The 16,899-nt window shown below is 43.2% G+C and overlaps 1 protein-coding gene across 11 annotated transcripts in view; it reads right to left on the bottom strand.

Moving 5' to 3' along the window:
- Positions 1 to 16,899, bottom strand: part of LOC139416509 (protein NDRG3-like) — a 77,418-nt gene that overhangs the window by 9,755 nt on the left and 50,764 nt on the right. For 8 of the 11 annotated variants that reach the window (XM_071165204.1, XM_071165196.1, XM_071165195.1 and 5 more), the window contains exons 4-7: positions 4,409 to 4,514; positions 3,354 to 3,474; positions 3,174 to 3,236; positions 2,995 to 3,055 (exon numbers count right to left, since the gene is read on the bottom strand). In XM_071165204.1, the coding sequence (XP_071021305.1) occupies positions 2,995 to 3,055; positions 3,174 to 3,236; positions 3,354 to 3,474; positions 4,409 to 4,514 (351 nt within the window). Of the gene's footprint in view, positions 1 to 2,994; positions 3,056 to 3,173; positions 3,237 to 3,353; positions 3,475 to 4,408; positions 4,515 to 11,162; positions 11,617 to 16,899 lie in introns of those variants that run through there. The other 3 variants (XM_071165199.1, XM_071165202.1, XM_071165205.1) reach the window with 2 other exon arrangements.

Here is a 16,899-nt window from a genome sequence, read left to right as displayed (position 1 = left end):
GAGAAGAGGGGGTTACTTTGATGAGAACCAGACCTTCAACCAGGGCAGGTTCATTAAGCTGGGGAGAGAGAGAGAGAAGAGGGGGTTACTTTGATGAGAACCAGACCTTCAACCAGGGCAGGCTCATTAAGCTGGGGGAAGAGAGAGAGAGGAGGGGGTTACTTTTGATGATAACCAGACCTTCAACCAGGGCAGGTTCATTAAGCTGGGGAGAGAGAGAGAGAAGAGGGGGTTACTTTGATGAGAACCAGACCTTCAACCAGGGCAGGCTCATTAAGCTGGGGGAAGAGAGAGAGAGAGAAGAGGGGGTTACTTTGATGATAACCAGACCTTCAACCAGGGCAGGTTCATTAAGCTGGGGAGAGAGAGAGAGAAGAGGGGGTTACTTTGATGAGAACCAGACCTTCAACCAGGGCAGGCTCATTAAGCTGGGGAGAGAGAGAGAGAAGAGGGGGTTACTTTGATGATAACCAGACCTTCAACCAGGGCAGGTTCATTAAGCTGGGGAGAGAGAGAGAGAAGAGGGGGTTACTTTGATGAGAACCAGACCTTCAACCAGGGCAGGTTCATTAAGCTGGGGAGAGAGAGAGAGAGAAGAGGGGGTTACTTTGATGAGAACCAGACCTTCCACCAGGGCAGGCTCATTAAGCTGGGGAGAGAGAGAGAGAGAAGAGGGGGTTACTTTGATGAGAACCAGACCTTCAACCAGGGCAGGCTCATTAAGCTGGGGAGAGAGAGAGAGAGAAGAGGGGGTTACTTTGATGAGAACCAGACCTTCCACCAGGGCAGGCTCATTAAGCTGGGGAGAGAGACAGAAGAGGGGGTTACTTTGATGAGAACCAGACCTTCAACCAGGGCAGGCTCATTAAGCTGGGGAGAGAGAGAGAGAGAAGAGGGGGTTACTTTGATGAGAACCAGACCTTCAACCAGGGCAGGCTCATTAAGCTGGGGAGAGAGAGAGAGAGAAGAGGGGGTTACTTTGATGAGAACCAGACCTTCCACCAGGGCAGGCTCATTAAGCTGGGGAGAGAGACAGAAGAGGGGGTTACTTTGATGAGAACCAGACCTTCAACCAGGGCAGGTTCATTAAGCTGGGGAGAGAGACAGAAGAGGGGGTTACTTTGATGAGAACCAGACCTTCAACCAGGGCAGGCTCATTAAGCTGGGGAGAGAGACAGAAGAGGGGGTTACTTTGATGAGAACCAGACCTTCAACCAGGGCAGGCTCATTAAGCTGGGGGAAGAGAGAGAGAGGAGGGGGTTACTTTGATGATAACCAGACCTTCAACCAGGGCAGGCTCATTAAGCTGGGGGAAGAGAGAGAGAGAGAGAGGAGGGGGTTACTTTGATGATAACCAGACCTTCAACCAGGGCAGGTTCATTAAGCTGGGGAGAGAGAGAGAGAAGAGGGGGTTACTTTGATGAGAACCAGACCTTCAACCAGGGCAGGCTCATTAAGCTGGGGGAAGAGAGACAGAAGAGGGGGTTACTTTGATGAGAACCAGACCTTCAACCAGGGCAGGCTCATTAAGCTGGGAGAGAGAGAGAGAAGAGGGGGTTACTTTGATGAGAACCAGACCTTCAACCAGGGCAGGCTCATTAAGCTGGGGGAAGAGAGAGAGAGAGAAGAGGGGGTTACTTTGATGATAACCAGACCTTCAACCAGGGCAGGTTCATTAAGCTGGGGAGAGAGAGAGAGAAGAGGGGGTTACTTTGATGAGAACCGGACCTTCAACCAGGGCAGGCTCATTAAGCTGGGGAGAGAGAGAGAGAGAAGAGGGGGTTACTTTGATGAGAACCAGACCTTCAACCAGGGCAGGCTCATTAAGCTGGGGGAAGAGAGAGAGAGAAGAGGGGGTTACTTTGACAGTACACTGACCACACTGTGCTGGGTTGGATAGGAACCCAGGCCCTCCCACTTTATAGCCAGGGCAAGCAGCAAAGTCAACACACACACCTAAATATTAATGTTATAGCCTAGCACTTGACATCTTTCACAGCTCTTAGCAACAAATTAGAGCCACATCATCCCCCACCCAATTACCCAGCCTCCAATTCACTTCCACAGATAAGTGAGGACGATGGATAAAACAAACTAGGTGTTAACCCACTTGAGAGTATGTATGAACACATAAATTAAGTGTTATCTTTTCTCCAACTCCTGTTTCTCTCTTTCCTTCTCTCCTTCTCATTGAGCCCAATGTTTGCAGGGCTTAAATTAACTATAATTAACACCCCTCTTCAAGTAATCTCTGCTCTTAATGTATTCCTCTCACTCACACCTACCTTCAGAATGCATTATCTCCGCCAAGGCACACTGTGGTGTGCAGTGCATGGTGGGAAATAGGGTCGATGTTAAGCATCAAACTAACATTTGTACAGTAATATATAGTGCCTTCAGAAAGTATTCAGACCCCTTGACTTTTTGCACACTTTGTTGTGTTACAGCCTGAATTTAAAATGTATTCAATTCAGATGTTGTGTCACTGGCCTACACACAATAACCCATCATGTCAAAGTGGATTTATGTATTTAGAATTTTTACTACAAATGAATAAAAAATGAAAAGCTGAAATGTATAGTGTGTAGATTGTCGAGTAAAATATATATTTAATCCATTTTGAATTCAGGCTGTAACAAAAACATGTGGAATAAGTCAAGGGGTAGGAATACTTTCTGAAGGCACTATATATCCGGTCAATGCCAAATGAGACTCACATGCTGACTCCATCAGTCCAATCATGCACTCGCGAGAAATTGATTCATCCAAATCTTCTATCTTTTTATAGAGAGATTAAATGAAGCTGGTAATAAGAGCAGGGAGCGTGATGACTCTGCTGGTCAACATGTCCTGAGATTAGCTGCTGGAGATGGAGGAAAATGGGGAATGAGGTTTAATGGTGTGGATTTATGGGGGGTTTAGAAACCACCATCTACTGTGGGGTGAGTAGGAGTGCAGGTGGTATGTGGGGGACTAAGACGAATGGTGACTTACAGCCAGTCTGGAAAGGATGTAGGCTCCAGCTCCAACTCCAATCCCAATCACACTGTTCACCCTGGGGAAAGGGAAGAGAACAATATAGGCCTCGAAGAAGACTCAATAATAAAGTCATTTTGAAGCTTTCCTAAAGACAGTGCAAGAGTTAGTTATAGAAACACTGCAGGAGAACTTACTTCAGTTGAGCCATGACAGAGGGCAGCATCTCAGAGAGCTCATCCATGGTAGGGTACTGGTAGCTGGGACGGACATAAAATACCAAAAATAATAATAACATGAGTCATGATTGTGGTGATACTTTGTCATATTTGAGATGATGTTGAGGACGACGACTGAGGAGTGAACCGGTCTCTCACCCCGTGGGGAATGGGGGAGCACCCTCCTGCTGTCCTGGGGCGTCCACATGGACCACAGCAAAGTGGGATGTGATCTCCTGCATGTCCTCAAAATTGAACAGGGTGTTGAAACAGGACTTATCTGCAGGGAGGAAGAGACATGGCAAGTTTAAAAAGACACCTCATTGAGGCACATACTACTTAATATCTAACAGAAACTGCAACACTGAACGTAATCAACAACAAAAATCCACTGATGCTAAAACACTCTTAGTGTTGTTTTCCATTGAGGCATCCAAGTGTTGGTGCGATCCAGTCTGATCTAGTGGCTCATATCCCCACAGCCAAAGAAGAGGCCTACATTCAACCATCCAGCTTCTAACATCATCTCCAACTGTTCTAATGAGAACATGATATTATATACTGAACAAGAATATAAAGCGCAACATGCAGCAATTTCATTGATTTTACTAAGTTACAGTTCATATGAGGAAATCAGTCAAATTGAAATAAACTCATTTGGCTCCAATCTATCGATTTTACATGACTGGGAATACAGATATGCATCTGTTGTTCAGATACCTTAAAAAATAAAATGACAGTAATATAATTGGGCCCCACAACGGACCTCAAGATCTCGTCACTGTGTTTTTGTGCATTCAAATTGCCTTCGATAAAATGCAATTCTGTTTGTTGTCCATAGTTTATCCCTGCCCATACCATAACCCTATCGCCACCATGGGGCACTCTGTTGACAACGTTGACATCAGCAAAACGCTCGCCCACACAACGGATTGGATTAGATAACATGTAAACAACAATGGATTATCTTGGCAAAGGAGAAATGCTCACCAACAGGGATGTAAACAAATGTGTGTACAAAATGAGAGAAATAAGCTTTTTGTGCATTTGAACATTTCTGGGATCTTTTATTTCAGGTCCTGAAACATGGGACCAACACTTTACATGTTGCGTTTATATTTTTGTTTAGTGTAATTAGGTGTGTTTGGAGAGATTAGCCTAGCTAAGCTTTGAAATAAGAGCCTGTGTCTGTCTGTGTGTGATGCTGTACTCACGGTTGAGTCCAATGTCATGGTAGGTGAGGATGACCGGTCTGTTGCCCTTGGGGCTGCCCCTCATTGTCACATGCAGGACACCATGGGGGGTCTCGATGTCATGCTCCTGGAACACACAAGACAGCATGGTCTGGGGTGTCTGTGGAGCTTAGAGGAGCCAGCCTTTTAGTGACAGTCATAGCACTATAGGGAGGTGCAGATTTCAGGAAAAACACAATTCATAATTCATACACTGAGTAGGACACTTTCTCAGTGAGGCTAAGTGCCAGTAGTAGACAGAAAATCAATCATTCTCTCAAAGGATGTGCGTTTCATACAGTAGAACACATTAAAACAGGGTCCTCTGCAGTGGAACAGTCAGCAGGTAGCCTACAGAGCTTTCAGAAAGTATTCACACCCCTTGACATTTTACACATTTTGTTGTGTTACAGCCTGAATTTAAAATGGATTCAATTGAGATTTTGTGTCACTAGCCTACACACAATACTCCATAATACAATCATCTGTAAGGTCCCTCAGTCGAGCAGTGAATTTCAAACAAAGATTCAACCACAAAGATCAGGGATGTTTTCCAAAGCCTCGCAATTTTTTTTTTTATATACATATTTTCAAACATGGTATTAGCTGCATCATATTATGAGTATGCTAGTCATCGACAAGGACTAGTGAGTTCTTTTTAGGATAAAAAGAAACGGAATAGACCGAAGCACAGGCAAAATCCTAGAGGAGAACCTGGTTCAGTCTGATTTCCACCAGACACTGGGAGACAAATTCACCTTTCAGCAGGACAATAACCTAAAACACAAGGTCAAATATACACTGGAGTTGCTTACCAAGACGACATTGAATGTTCCTGAGTGATCTAGTTACAGTTTTGACTTAAAAAGCGGTTTGAAAATCTATGGGAAGACTTGAAAATGGCTGTCTATCAATGATTAGCAACCAACTCTGCAGAGCTTGAAGAATTGTTTTAAGAATATGCTAATACTGTACAATCCATGTGTGGAAAGCTCTTACAGACTTACCCAGAAAGACTCACAGCTGTAATCGCTGCCAAAGGTGCTTCTACAAAGTGTTGACTCAGGGGTGTGAATACTTATGTAAATGAGATATTTCTGTATTTCATTCTTCATAAATTTGCAAACATTTGTAAAAACATGTATTCCCTTTGGCATTATGGGGTATTGTGTGTAGACGGGTGAGACTATGTAATCCATTTTGAAATCAGGCTGTAACAACAAAATGTGGAGTCGAAGGGTATGAATACTTTCTGAAGGCACTGTACATGATGATCCAGACTGATAATGGAGGCTGGATCATGACCCATTTGGCTGTGGTGACAATGACAACGTGTAAGTGGCTCTGCACCACTCTGCATGCGTGTCCACACTGTTCAGTCTCACACCACTGCCACACACACACACGCAGATGTTGTGTGGATTAAGGAAGCAGGGCCCGTTCCATGTCCTGTCTCACAGATGCACTGCCTGCCACAAGGTAGCGTCCGCTGATGTCTGGTTAATCTAATTATCTAAGGATGGAAATAGCAGTCCGTCCACAGCCCTTAGGCCTGCCTCTAATTCCACATGAATGTCATTTAACGGATCACAACTTCCTCCAGACACACACACACCATCAGCATAACACGATAAACGAAGGCAATACATATAGAGAAACAACCATACTCTAGTAGTAGCCAGGACAAACATATTTTCACTATTTCACTAATATCTTCAAAATCAATAAATCATAGCACATTTTTGGGCTCATTCAGTAGTTTTTACTGATAAACAAATCTACATGATTCTACTTAATTTTTTATATACCATTTATATTCCTAAAAACATACATTGAAAATGATACTGTTGCTGCTTCCTGTCGTCATTGCTTTTTGGTTTATGGATGAGTGTCAAAACACCAGTTTAAGATTAATAATAAATATGCTGAAATAAGTTGTGATATTTTGAAGACCAATACATAAGTTGCTTCCCACATACATTCACCAATATCTACCATGCGATCATCAAGACTGGAATTGATTTGCTTGTTCTACTGTAATCAATAGCGCCTGCAAATGAATCACTCACATCGATATTATATTGAAATCAATAGAACTGGGACCATAACCGCAGCGACATGTACCGTTTGCACTCTTCTAACAGACAAACGTCAATGAAATTGGGTTTTCTACATGTGTCTGTCGGGTAAATCAATATATGATAGTAAATGTAGCACATTCACATTCTAACAACAATTACATCTATTTCTTCCTACTTTAACCACGGAGAGACTTAACAATGGTCCTAAGGTCAGTTTAACCAAGGCACTCTAGACATAGGCTCATGCAGCTGGCTGAACGTTGGACATCCCTACTAGTAGGCTAACTGTTAAGTCAAACTGGTGTTGTGGTTTCAATAACTTTGTGTGTGATGCATGTTTTTGTCTGGTAGCAATAATGGTGTGATGTCTATTTCATAATCGAATACTGTAATAGAAAAGCAGAGACCCAAATATAGGACTGCTAAATATGTGTGCCTGCTTCAGTGTTCAGTTTCCGTTCATTGGTGCAGTTGAAAACCACAGAGAGGGTGGTTTTGAGGGCCATACTGCGTCAGATCTCACTGGATGGCTGCCACACAGACGTAGGGGAGATTAGGCTAAACCAGGCTGTTCAGCAGCCTGCTGGCTGCATACACACCCCATGTCTTAAAAAAGCATCAACATATACACACCCTATGATAATCAGTACATTGGAGAAGGAAGACACACAGATGAGGACAATAACGTCACTCAAATCATAATTCATGGTGTGTGGTTGTTCTCCTCCAGCTGACACCTGGAAGACTGACACTCTACAGTATCTAGGTGCGGAGGAGTAAAAATAGAAGAGACGGTTGAAAGGCCAGGCTGTGTGAAAGGTTGTTAGTGTGCGAGGGAGGCTTCATGTGAGGTGCCTTCAGAGCACACAGCCTAGTCACTGACCAAAGAGGCTCCAGTAGAGGTTGCCACTTCTGTGCCACAACTGTAGTCTAACCCACAAAACAAAAATGTGTTGTGTAGTTTAGGGCTTTTAACTACCAGATTAAATGGAAGCCTGATGGAAAAAACAAGACAGTAAACAAAGCACTCAATGCATTGAAACCAGCAGCAGTCCCCAAAATTCTGAAATCAGACATAGGCCTATCTGCCTCATTGTTTGTTTTTGTGTGTTCCTGGCACAAGGTCAAGGGTGCTGTGCACTGCTGATATTTGGCTTGTTGTGACTAAAGAAGAGGGAAGCACTGCAGAGGTTGTCAACAGTGGATGGGTCAGGTGATGGGGAGAGGGGCTCAGCTGCTGCAATTTACCCCCTCTAAATGACAACAGGAGTAACTTCCTAGTTAAAGTGGAACTGACAGCATTTTAGCAACATGAAATCTTATTTTAATCTGTTCATATACACTCCCAGGAAGAACATGACATGTAAAAAAATGTGACTTGGTCATTTTCATAAATTCTTAGAATGTTTTGGAATTACGTATACTAAGGCCTTTGTGAAAATTCTATAGCAATATAGAGTGGGAAAGCAGCTATAAAACATCCCTGTCATCCAGGACCGGAGTCAACGCAGACAGGTGCCCCATTGCCCATTAGAGCTACAGTAGGCCTTTATGCAAATACGTATTTTGCCACACAGGACTGCCATCATTCACTTTGAACTGGACTGAGTGTTTACAAGCAGTAGGGCCTGCCATCATTCACTTTGAACTGGACTGTGTGTTTACAAGCAGTAGGGCCTGCCATCATTCACTTTGAACTGGACTGTGTGTTTACAGGCAGTAGGGCCTGCCATCATTCACTTTGAACTGGACTGTGTGTTTACAGGCAGTAGGGCCTGCCATCATTCACTTTGAACTGGACTGTGTGTTTACAGGCAGTAGGGCCTGCCATCATTCACTTTGAACTGGACTGTGTGTTTACAGGAAGTAGGGCCTGCCATCATTCACTTTGAACTGGACTGTGTGTTTACAGGAAGTAGGGCCTGCCATAATTCACTTTGAACTGGACTGTGTGTTTACAGGCAGTAGGGCCTGCCATCATTCACTTTGAACTGGACTGTGTGTTTACAGGCAGTAGGGCCTGCCATCATTCACTTTGAACTGGACTGTGTGTTTACAGGCAGTAGGGCCTGCCATAATTCACTTTGAACTGGACTGTGTGTTTACAGGCAGTTGCAACAGCACGACTTTAGATCATTAGAACGCATTCGCCAAAAATCTAACTTTATTCGTCAGACGCACCGAATACAACTGGTGTAGACCTTACTGTAAAATGCTTATTGACAAGCCCTTAACCAACAATGCAGTTAAGAAAATATTTCCAAACTAAAGTGAAAACATTTATTAAAAAGTATTACTGTAAAATAACAATAACAAGGCTATATACAAGGGTCAATGTGCAGGGGTACAGGTTAGTCGAGGTCATTTGTACATGTAGGTAGGGGTAAAGTGACTATGCACAGATAATAAACAGAGAGTAGCAGCAGTGTAAAAACAAAGAAGGGGGGGGGGGCAGTTGCCATAGCAGGCGGTGATGCAACCAATCAGGATGCTCTCCATGGTCACAAAATACACCTGAATGGATTCTGTAAATACCACGAGTTCTCTTACATTTGGAACTTTACATTCCTATTGATGAAACAACCATGAAAAAGGTAGGCTCTCTCTGCCTCAGTTATGCACATCAACAACAAGATCAACAACTAATGCTAGCCAGAGCAAGATGAGCTAATATCTAACGAAGGAACATTAGATAAAACCTCAAACTTCTTCAGCTAGTTGGCCATCAAAATTTTACTGATAAACAATGGGGAATTGTATCCTCCTCGTCCTTCTGCAGCTTGCTTGCCAAAGCATGCTTGTCCCAACCAAGCACCCAAGCTAACTGGCTAAAGTTGTCTAACTTGCTAGCTACTTCCAGACACAAATGAGAGAACACCTCACACTGACCATTTTACTCACCCTAGCAGAGCTGGTTAGGCTTTTTACATGTTATCTAGAGCATTCGTGACTGACTATTACTTTTTTTTGCCTATGTTTACTGACACTGTCATATTCAGAGGGTGTTGCTTGTTTGTAAATTCATCAGTTATTCTACACCCAGATGAGAGTACTCTGAAATTGGAGTAGATAGCCAGAGTGAATTTGCGAATACAAGAGATATGCTAACTGGATAAGTCATTCAAGTTCTTGCTAGCTAACCAAATGACGCCTGCATCTCTAGCTGTGTTTAGCCACCGAAAAATGATATAAGAAAAATTCAGTCACCCACTCCTCCATTGACATGACATCCTCCTAGCAGCCAGCTAGCTAACTAACGTTACGCTCTGTGTTTTTGGCCTTCCATATAAATATGCTAGCCTATTAGCCACATTATGACAGATTGTGATCATTGCCCTTGCTAGTTTGATCGTATTGACATTCCCAGCCTTAGTTACATTCGTCCGTTTTTGTCCAAAATATTGAGTCATTGAAACAGTGCATCCCAAATGGAGGCAACAAACAATGTACCAGGCCAGCTGTGATTTACCAAGAAATGTATTGGTGAATTACATTAAATCATGCATTAAATTGCATCCATCTATTCTGCCAACAATGCCTTAGTGTTCATCATGGAATGCTGAGTCAAATAGAATCTCATTTTAAAACCTCTTATAAAAAGTTGGTTTGTAGCATAAACTGGGAATTTGTTATGTTTAACTGATATAATGATTGTCTGTTTGATATCTGCAAAGTAGATAAAATGCTATCAGTTCCACTTGAAAGAAAACACACACGCTGAACACTATTGGTTACCACGACAACACAGAGCCCACAGCCACAAAGTCATAATTATGACTAAACGCCACCCATTTCTACAAGTTCTTCTTAAAATGTGATTTTAAACCTAACCCTAACCCTATGCCTAATCCTAACCTTAAATGAAGACAAAAGAAAACACATTTTGAAGCCAATTCTGACTGTGCGGCTGTGTTAACTAGTTGAAACTAGTTCCATATTACAAAATAACACTGTTCCATAATACGGAAAGAAAAGCAACATTGTCATCATATCAGTGGTATTGTTTTACAGAGCCACTTTGAGCTAAATGAGGAAGAAAGGTTCAAGGTTGTCTCAGCAGGAGGCGAGGCAGGGTTCTGATAAACAGTCTGCTCTGTGCCAACATTTGGCTACATCCCCCAGTCTGGTCCAGTCCACACAGTGGCACCAGGCCGTGACTCCACAAGCAAGAAGAGCAGCCATTTCAAAAATAAACCTTGTCCCAGCTGGTGGTTCTAAGAGAAATGCTGCACACAAAAAACAGTCAGTGGGACTGGAAAACAAACCGTGCCATATTAGATTCCTGTAATTACAGGGAATGCAGAGAAGGAGAGAGACCTTTCTCCTGTCCTCTAAACCGCACCCCTCCCAGTGCTGAACTCCCGCCCTCACCACCATTCATCCACTCCGCCTGCTGGGGTAAACAATGCTTGCAGTGGTACTGGCCCCAAATTTGCGAAGCAGGTTGTTCGTTCCCTCAGTCATACGCTCGCCCACATCGCCACAGTACCTAACACACCTTCACATGCCAGAGCAGAGAAAATCACACACACATACACACACCCCCGACAGCTTGATTTTAGCTTTGTTAGCACACAATCAACAGGCAGGCCACAGGGTGACTGGCATATCAGCAAAACACAACCACACACACAAACCGACATAGTCCCACTCACCATTACATCAATGGTCGAACAGGCAATGGCAATCTGGTTGAGGTCCAGAACGGCTGTCATTTTGTCAGTAGAAGAGAGGAGTGCTGTCGGTCTGTCCCTGTGTTGTCTGAAAAGGGGCGGTGGTGGTGACGCTGGCAGCAGAGCGGAGAGCTGGCTGCAGGAGGGGGGCAGCAGCAGAATGGAGCGCGGAGCCCACAAGGAACGACTGAAATGTTTGGTAGCAGCAGCTGGTCCCACCAAATGAGGGGAGGATAATGCGTGAAAGAGGGAGAGGAGGGAAACTAAAGGAGCGAGCGAGGGAGAGGCACGTGTTAATGGGAGCTAGAGAGAGAGACGTGGAGAAGGTGTAGAGAAAGAAAGAGGGAGGGTGCGTTCCTCGCTGGGTAAGCGCAAAGCTCTCAGGGCCGTCTGGACGCTCAGCAACCCTCTAATTGGGCTTAGAAGGTCAGATGGGCTGGTAGGAGGCGGGAGAGGGGTAAGGAAGGGTTGAGGAGAACAGAACGAGTGCCAGGGAAAGGGCGGAGCTCACCAACCCTGACACACATCACCACAGCGTGTCAGAGGAAGAACACAGAAGAGGATCAATAAAGTACAGGTGGATTGGCTGACATTGAACATCTGCCTAAACTATCAGGTATGGTAATTACCTCACATACAGTTGAAGTCGGAAGTTTACATACACCTTAGCCAAATATATTTAAACTCAGTTTTTCACAATTCCTGACATTTAATCGAAGTAAAATTTGCCTGTTTTAGGTCAGTAAGGATCACCACTTTATTTTAAGAAAGTGAAATGTCAGAATAATAGCAGGGAGATTTATTTCAGCTTTTATTTCTTTCATCACATACCCAGTGGGTCAGAAGTTTACATGGACTCAATTAGTATTTGGTAGCATTGCCTTTAAATTGTTTAACTTGGGTCAAACGTTTCAGGTAGCCTTCCACAAGCTTCCCACAATAAATTGGGTGAATTTTGGCCCATTGCTCCTGACAGAGCTGGTGTAACTGAGTCAGGTTTGTAGGCCTCCTTGCTCGCACACACTTTTTCAGTTCTGCTCACAAATTTTCTATAAGATTGAGGTCAGGGCTTTGTGACAGCCACTCCAATACCTTGACTTTGTTGTCCTTAAGCCATTTTGCCACAACTTTGGAAGTATGCTTGGGATCATTATCCATTTGGAAGACCCATTTACGTCCAAACTTTTTCTTCCTGACTGATGTCTTGAGATGTTGCTTCAATATGTCCACATAAATTTTCCTCCCTCATGACGTCATCTATTTTGTGAAGTGCACCAGTCCCTCCTGCAGCAAAGCACCTCCCACAACATGATGCTGCCACTCCCATGCTTCACGGTTGGGATAGTGTTCTTCAGCTTGCAAGCATCCCCCTTTTTCCTCCAAACATAACGATGGTCATTATGGCCAAACAGTTCTATTTTTTTCATCAGACCAGTGGACATTTCTCCAAAAAGTATGATCTTTGTCTCCATGTGCAGTTGCAAACAGTTGTCTGGCTTTTTTTTTTAATGGAGGTTTTGGAGCAGTGGCTTCTTCCTTGCTGAGCGGCCTTTCAGGTTATGTCGCTATTGGACTCGTTTTACTGTTGATATACTTTTGTACCTGGTTTCCTCCAGCATCTTCACAAGGTCTTTTGCTGTTGTTCTGGGATTGATTTGCACTTTTCGCACCAAAGTACGTTCATCTCTAGGAGACAGAACGCGTCTCCTTCCTGCGCAGTATGACGGCTGCGTGGTCCCATGGTGTTTATACTTGCGTACTATTGTTTGTACAGATGAACGTGGTACCTTCAGGCGTTTGGAAATTGTTCCCAAGGATGAACCAGACTTGTGGAGGTCTTGGCTGATTTTCCCATGATGTCAAGCAGAGGCACTGAGTTTGAAGGTAGGCCTTGAAATGCATCCACAGGTACGCCTCCAATTGACTCAAATTATGTCAATTAGCCTATCAGAAGCTTCTAAAGCCATGAAAAATGAGTTTTAATGACTCCAACCTAAGTGTATGTAAACTTCCGACTTCAACTGTAGATGTCTAATCCATTCCATCCAGTTCTTAGACAAATGCCATGTTAGTGGTTGATTTGGGCATTATTGTCAAATCTGCAGTAAACACTAGTTTAGCTGTATGTTCACCCGACACACAAATATAGAAAATGCACTGTACAGCCCCCCCCTCCCCCCCTGAACATATGTTTTTGACTGAAATTAATACATGTTGAATATATATTCTAAAACACAAGGTTGGAATAATACTGTGAAATAGTGAAAATTATGATAATACCCTTTGTGTAAGAGCTGTTTGAATAGTTTTGGTGGGATAGAATTTTGGCAAGGCTGTAAAGTAGTTAATAGACCAATAAGAACATTTCAAACCTCTGCCAATAACAGCTAGTTTTCCCCTTCTCACAAAGACCACTCCCAGACAGTCCTAACTAAATTATGTCTTGAAAAATTGCTCTTTGCTAAGAAGCCATTTGTTGCTTGTTGAACATTTTAAATGAAAAAAAAAAAATGCATATATATATATATATATATATATATATATATATATATATATATATATATGCATCACACTGAGGTACTTAATTGTAACCCAGAAATGAATTGATATAGATAATAATGGCTGCATGGGACTTACATATAGGCCTATTGAACAGTAGGTAGCATAATGTTTTGCTGAAAGAAAAAAGTTCAAACAATAGCCTAAATTGACACTTGCACTGACACTTGCACATGTTTTTGTGAAAATGCACTGTACAATTAGGCTACTCTGCCCCTTCGATTTTTCATGAGCATTTAGGCCTATTCATTTGAAAGGCTTATTGAACAGTCCGCCGCCTATCATTTTGCTGAAACTAAACAAAATGTGAAAAAATAAATGTACATCTTGTAAGCTGACTGCCTGTATGGGCTAATATCTTACAGGGGCATTATAATAATACAAAATAAATAGGCTTAGAAAATAAACATAACAAAAGAGTTTTGAAAATCAAAGTACCCACTGTCTAGTTATGAGGCTATAATTGCCTACTCTGTCTTACTTTCTTTTTGCAGCCTTATTGAGAAACAGAATAGCATCCACTGTGCCAGGTTTCAGTTGGTACGCGTACAGTTAGGCCCTAAAGCTTTGGCTTGTGCACTAATGCCAGATAAAAACAATAAAAGAAGAACTTCAATGTAGCCTATAGATATGAATTGCACAAAAATGATATATTAATGGATTGTTTTTATGCATTATTTTCTTTTTATTCAAATATAATATTTCATGACCCTAAACTAGTACACATTATCCCTTTATTTGAAGGCAGGGGCATTGTTCGAAGCCTGGTTGCCAACTCTGAGGAGCCTGGGCAGGGCTGGGTTTAATCCTCAGTCTGTCTGCTCTGCCTCCCAGGCCTGCAGCCCCAGCACAGAGATGGAGGGAGCGTTAGCTTAGCATGAAATGGGGGGGATTACCTGCAGATTTGGGACGTTAAGATGACAATGTCTTTCTCAGCCAGCCAGCTCTCCGGACAATGCTCCCTGTCTTTCATGTCCACTCAGTTTCTTTGTCCACACTGTTCTGTATCAGAGGGTAATCCAACCAGCCAGTAGGACCATCAGTGTTTGTGGCCCATTGTTCCATTATGGCCCATTTTCAATTTTTCAGCAATAAATGTCAGGAGAGCCCACAACATAACGTATTCATTAAAAGGGAAGAATTAACTCTCCTTAATCTCTAGTAGACTTATTGTGATGGCAGTTTATTTCAGAAACAATTTGCACTAATAGGCTGTGATTTAACCATAGGCTCTCATGGATGATGATATATTTCACCATCTCCTACACTTTAGAATCTAGTCTAGAGACAAGAAACTAAAGATGGACTACACACACACACACACCCGTGTCAGAAATAGCTTTGATAACATTAGTACCAAATGGATTTGGAGGGCAAGATTAGGGCCGATTCAGGTCAGGGAACGCAGCCCAAAACCATATCCCAAACTGGGTCAGTGCCATTTTTGCTACCTAGACCCAACCCTGGGAGCCCTGGCTGCCATGGCCACTCTGGTCTGCAGTAGGCTAACCATGCACCACAGCCTTGGAGGCTGGCGAGGACTGATAAACCCCAAATAAGAGCAGGTTCCTGGAGTTAGAACAATCTTAACTCATTGAAGTAAAGTGGCAGTCCTGGAATCACACAACAGATGTCAAATAAAACTTTGTCCAAGTGGAATGTTAATGAACCATGCCAGGCTAACTTTGTCTTAAAGACAAAGCTGTACGTACTACCTACTTGACCTGGAAGTTTTTAAGACAAGAGGAAATTACCCTGAACATTCTACAACTGTGTAGATCACTAGGCCAGGCTCTGAGCAGACTTGCATCATTGACATTTGATAGCTTCTAAAGCGGAGATCTAAAAGGTGGGGTTCTTTGAGATGAGCGTACTTCAAGCTTCTTGACAGGAAACACCTGCCTTATAGTGACATTACTGTGAGGGGGAGAGGGTATCCCTGCAAATGAGGGTTCCCTGAGCCACATACAGCCCCCTCTCTGCAGGGTACATGCTTTCTGCACATCGAGGGTGTGGGAGAGACTAAAACCAGGTGTTTTGTGCAATGCGAGCAAGTTGGCTTCTAGTTTACAATAACTGCTAACTGTCATGATCAGCCAACAAACTGTCAACTCGTTGTGTACAGACCTGAACTATCAGCTCAAAAAAAGACAAGATAGAGCAACTGCATGCCTGCATAGAAAAATGTCTCTTCAGAAAATTGCAGTTCAGGGCATCAGCCTAAGAGGGCGCTACATACTTACTTATTACCATAAGATAGTGAGTTGTACATTTTCCAGATCAACCAATGTGTTTACACTAACCTGTGCATTCATCTACCCCTCCTCTCCATTACCATACTCAACTCCCCACCAGCCCTGATGGCCGTGTTAGGAAATATAAATACCGGACCCTCCAAAAATGACTCCTTCACATTAAATCAGTCTCTCGGCGGGCGGGTGCCCAACATCTGTCGTAAGGAGTCAGGACCCTGCCCTGTCACCTAGGTCACAGAACACCAGGGGTGACCGCATGACCGACCTATAGGAAAAACACTGAGAGGACATGATAAGGAAGGTTGTCGTCAGCACTGTATACCTTATTTCCAGGCTTTGTGCCAGTCAAAGTGCCCATTGTAATGCCATATGCTGAAAACAGACAGACCACATGACATGCCAGGGTGGAGGATAGGATGGTGTCAAGCAGTCACATCAATAACATCAACGAGTAGGCTAACCCCGAACAAAAACCACCCAAGCCCAAAATATTGCTTACACATGGCCAGTCAAGGACACCATCATCAAACTAAAGAACACTTGTCATGGTTAAAGCAAAGAAATGTTGAATTCAGCTCTGTCAGCAATACTTAATTATATCAACTGATGGTTTTGCAATTCTATACCCTTGCTCCCTGGGGTTTAGTCAGAGACTCATACATGTGCTAATGATGCCATCTTCTGGAAGCCAATCACTGGTGCTTTGAGGTACACTAATATTACACAATTTCCACTCAATCACTGGACTGGAAAAATATCACTACTGTGTCAAGAATAGAGGTAAGGGGATTGCCATGACAACCATGCCTTTTTATGTTTTGTGACAGACAAAATGGTGAATGGTGATGCACTGCCTGTTTCCATTATCATAACCACAACTCGGTCCCACCTAACGACAGCCCAGT

The sequence above is a fragment of the Oncorhynchus clarkii genome, chromosome 9 (genome assembly GCF_045791955.1).
Source record: "Oncorhynchus clarkii lewisi isolate Uvic-CL-2024 chromosome 9, UVic_Ocla_1.0, whole genome shotgun sequence".
Lineage (NCBI taxonomy): Eukaryota > Metazoa > Chordata > Actinopteri > Salmoniformes > Salmonidae > Oncorhynchus > Oncorhynchus clarkii.
The sequence above is the reverse complement of the archived record's forward strand: the minus strand, read 5'-3'. Positions and strand labels throughout refer to the sequence as shown.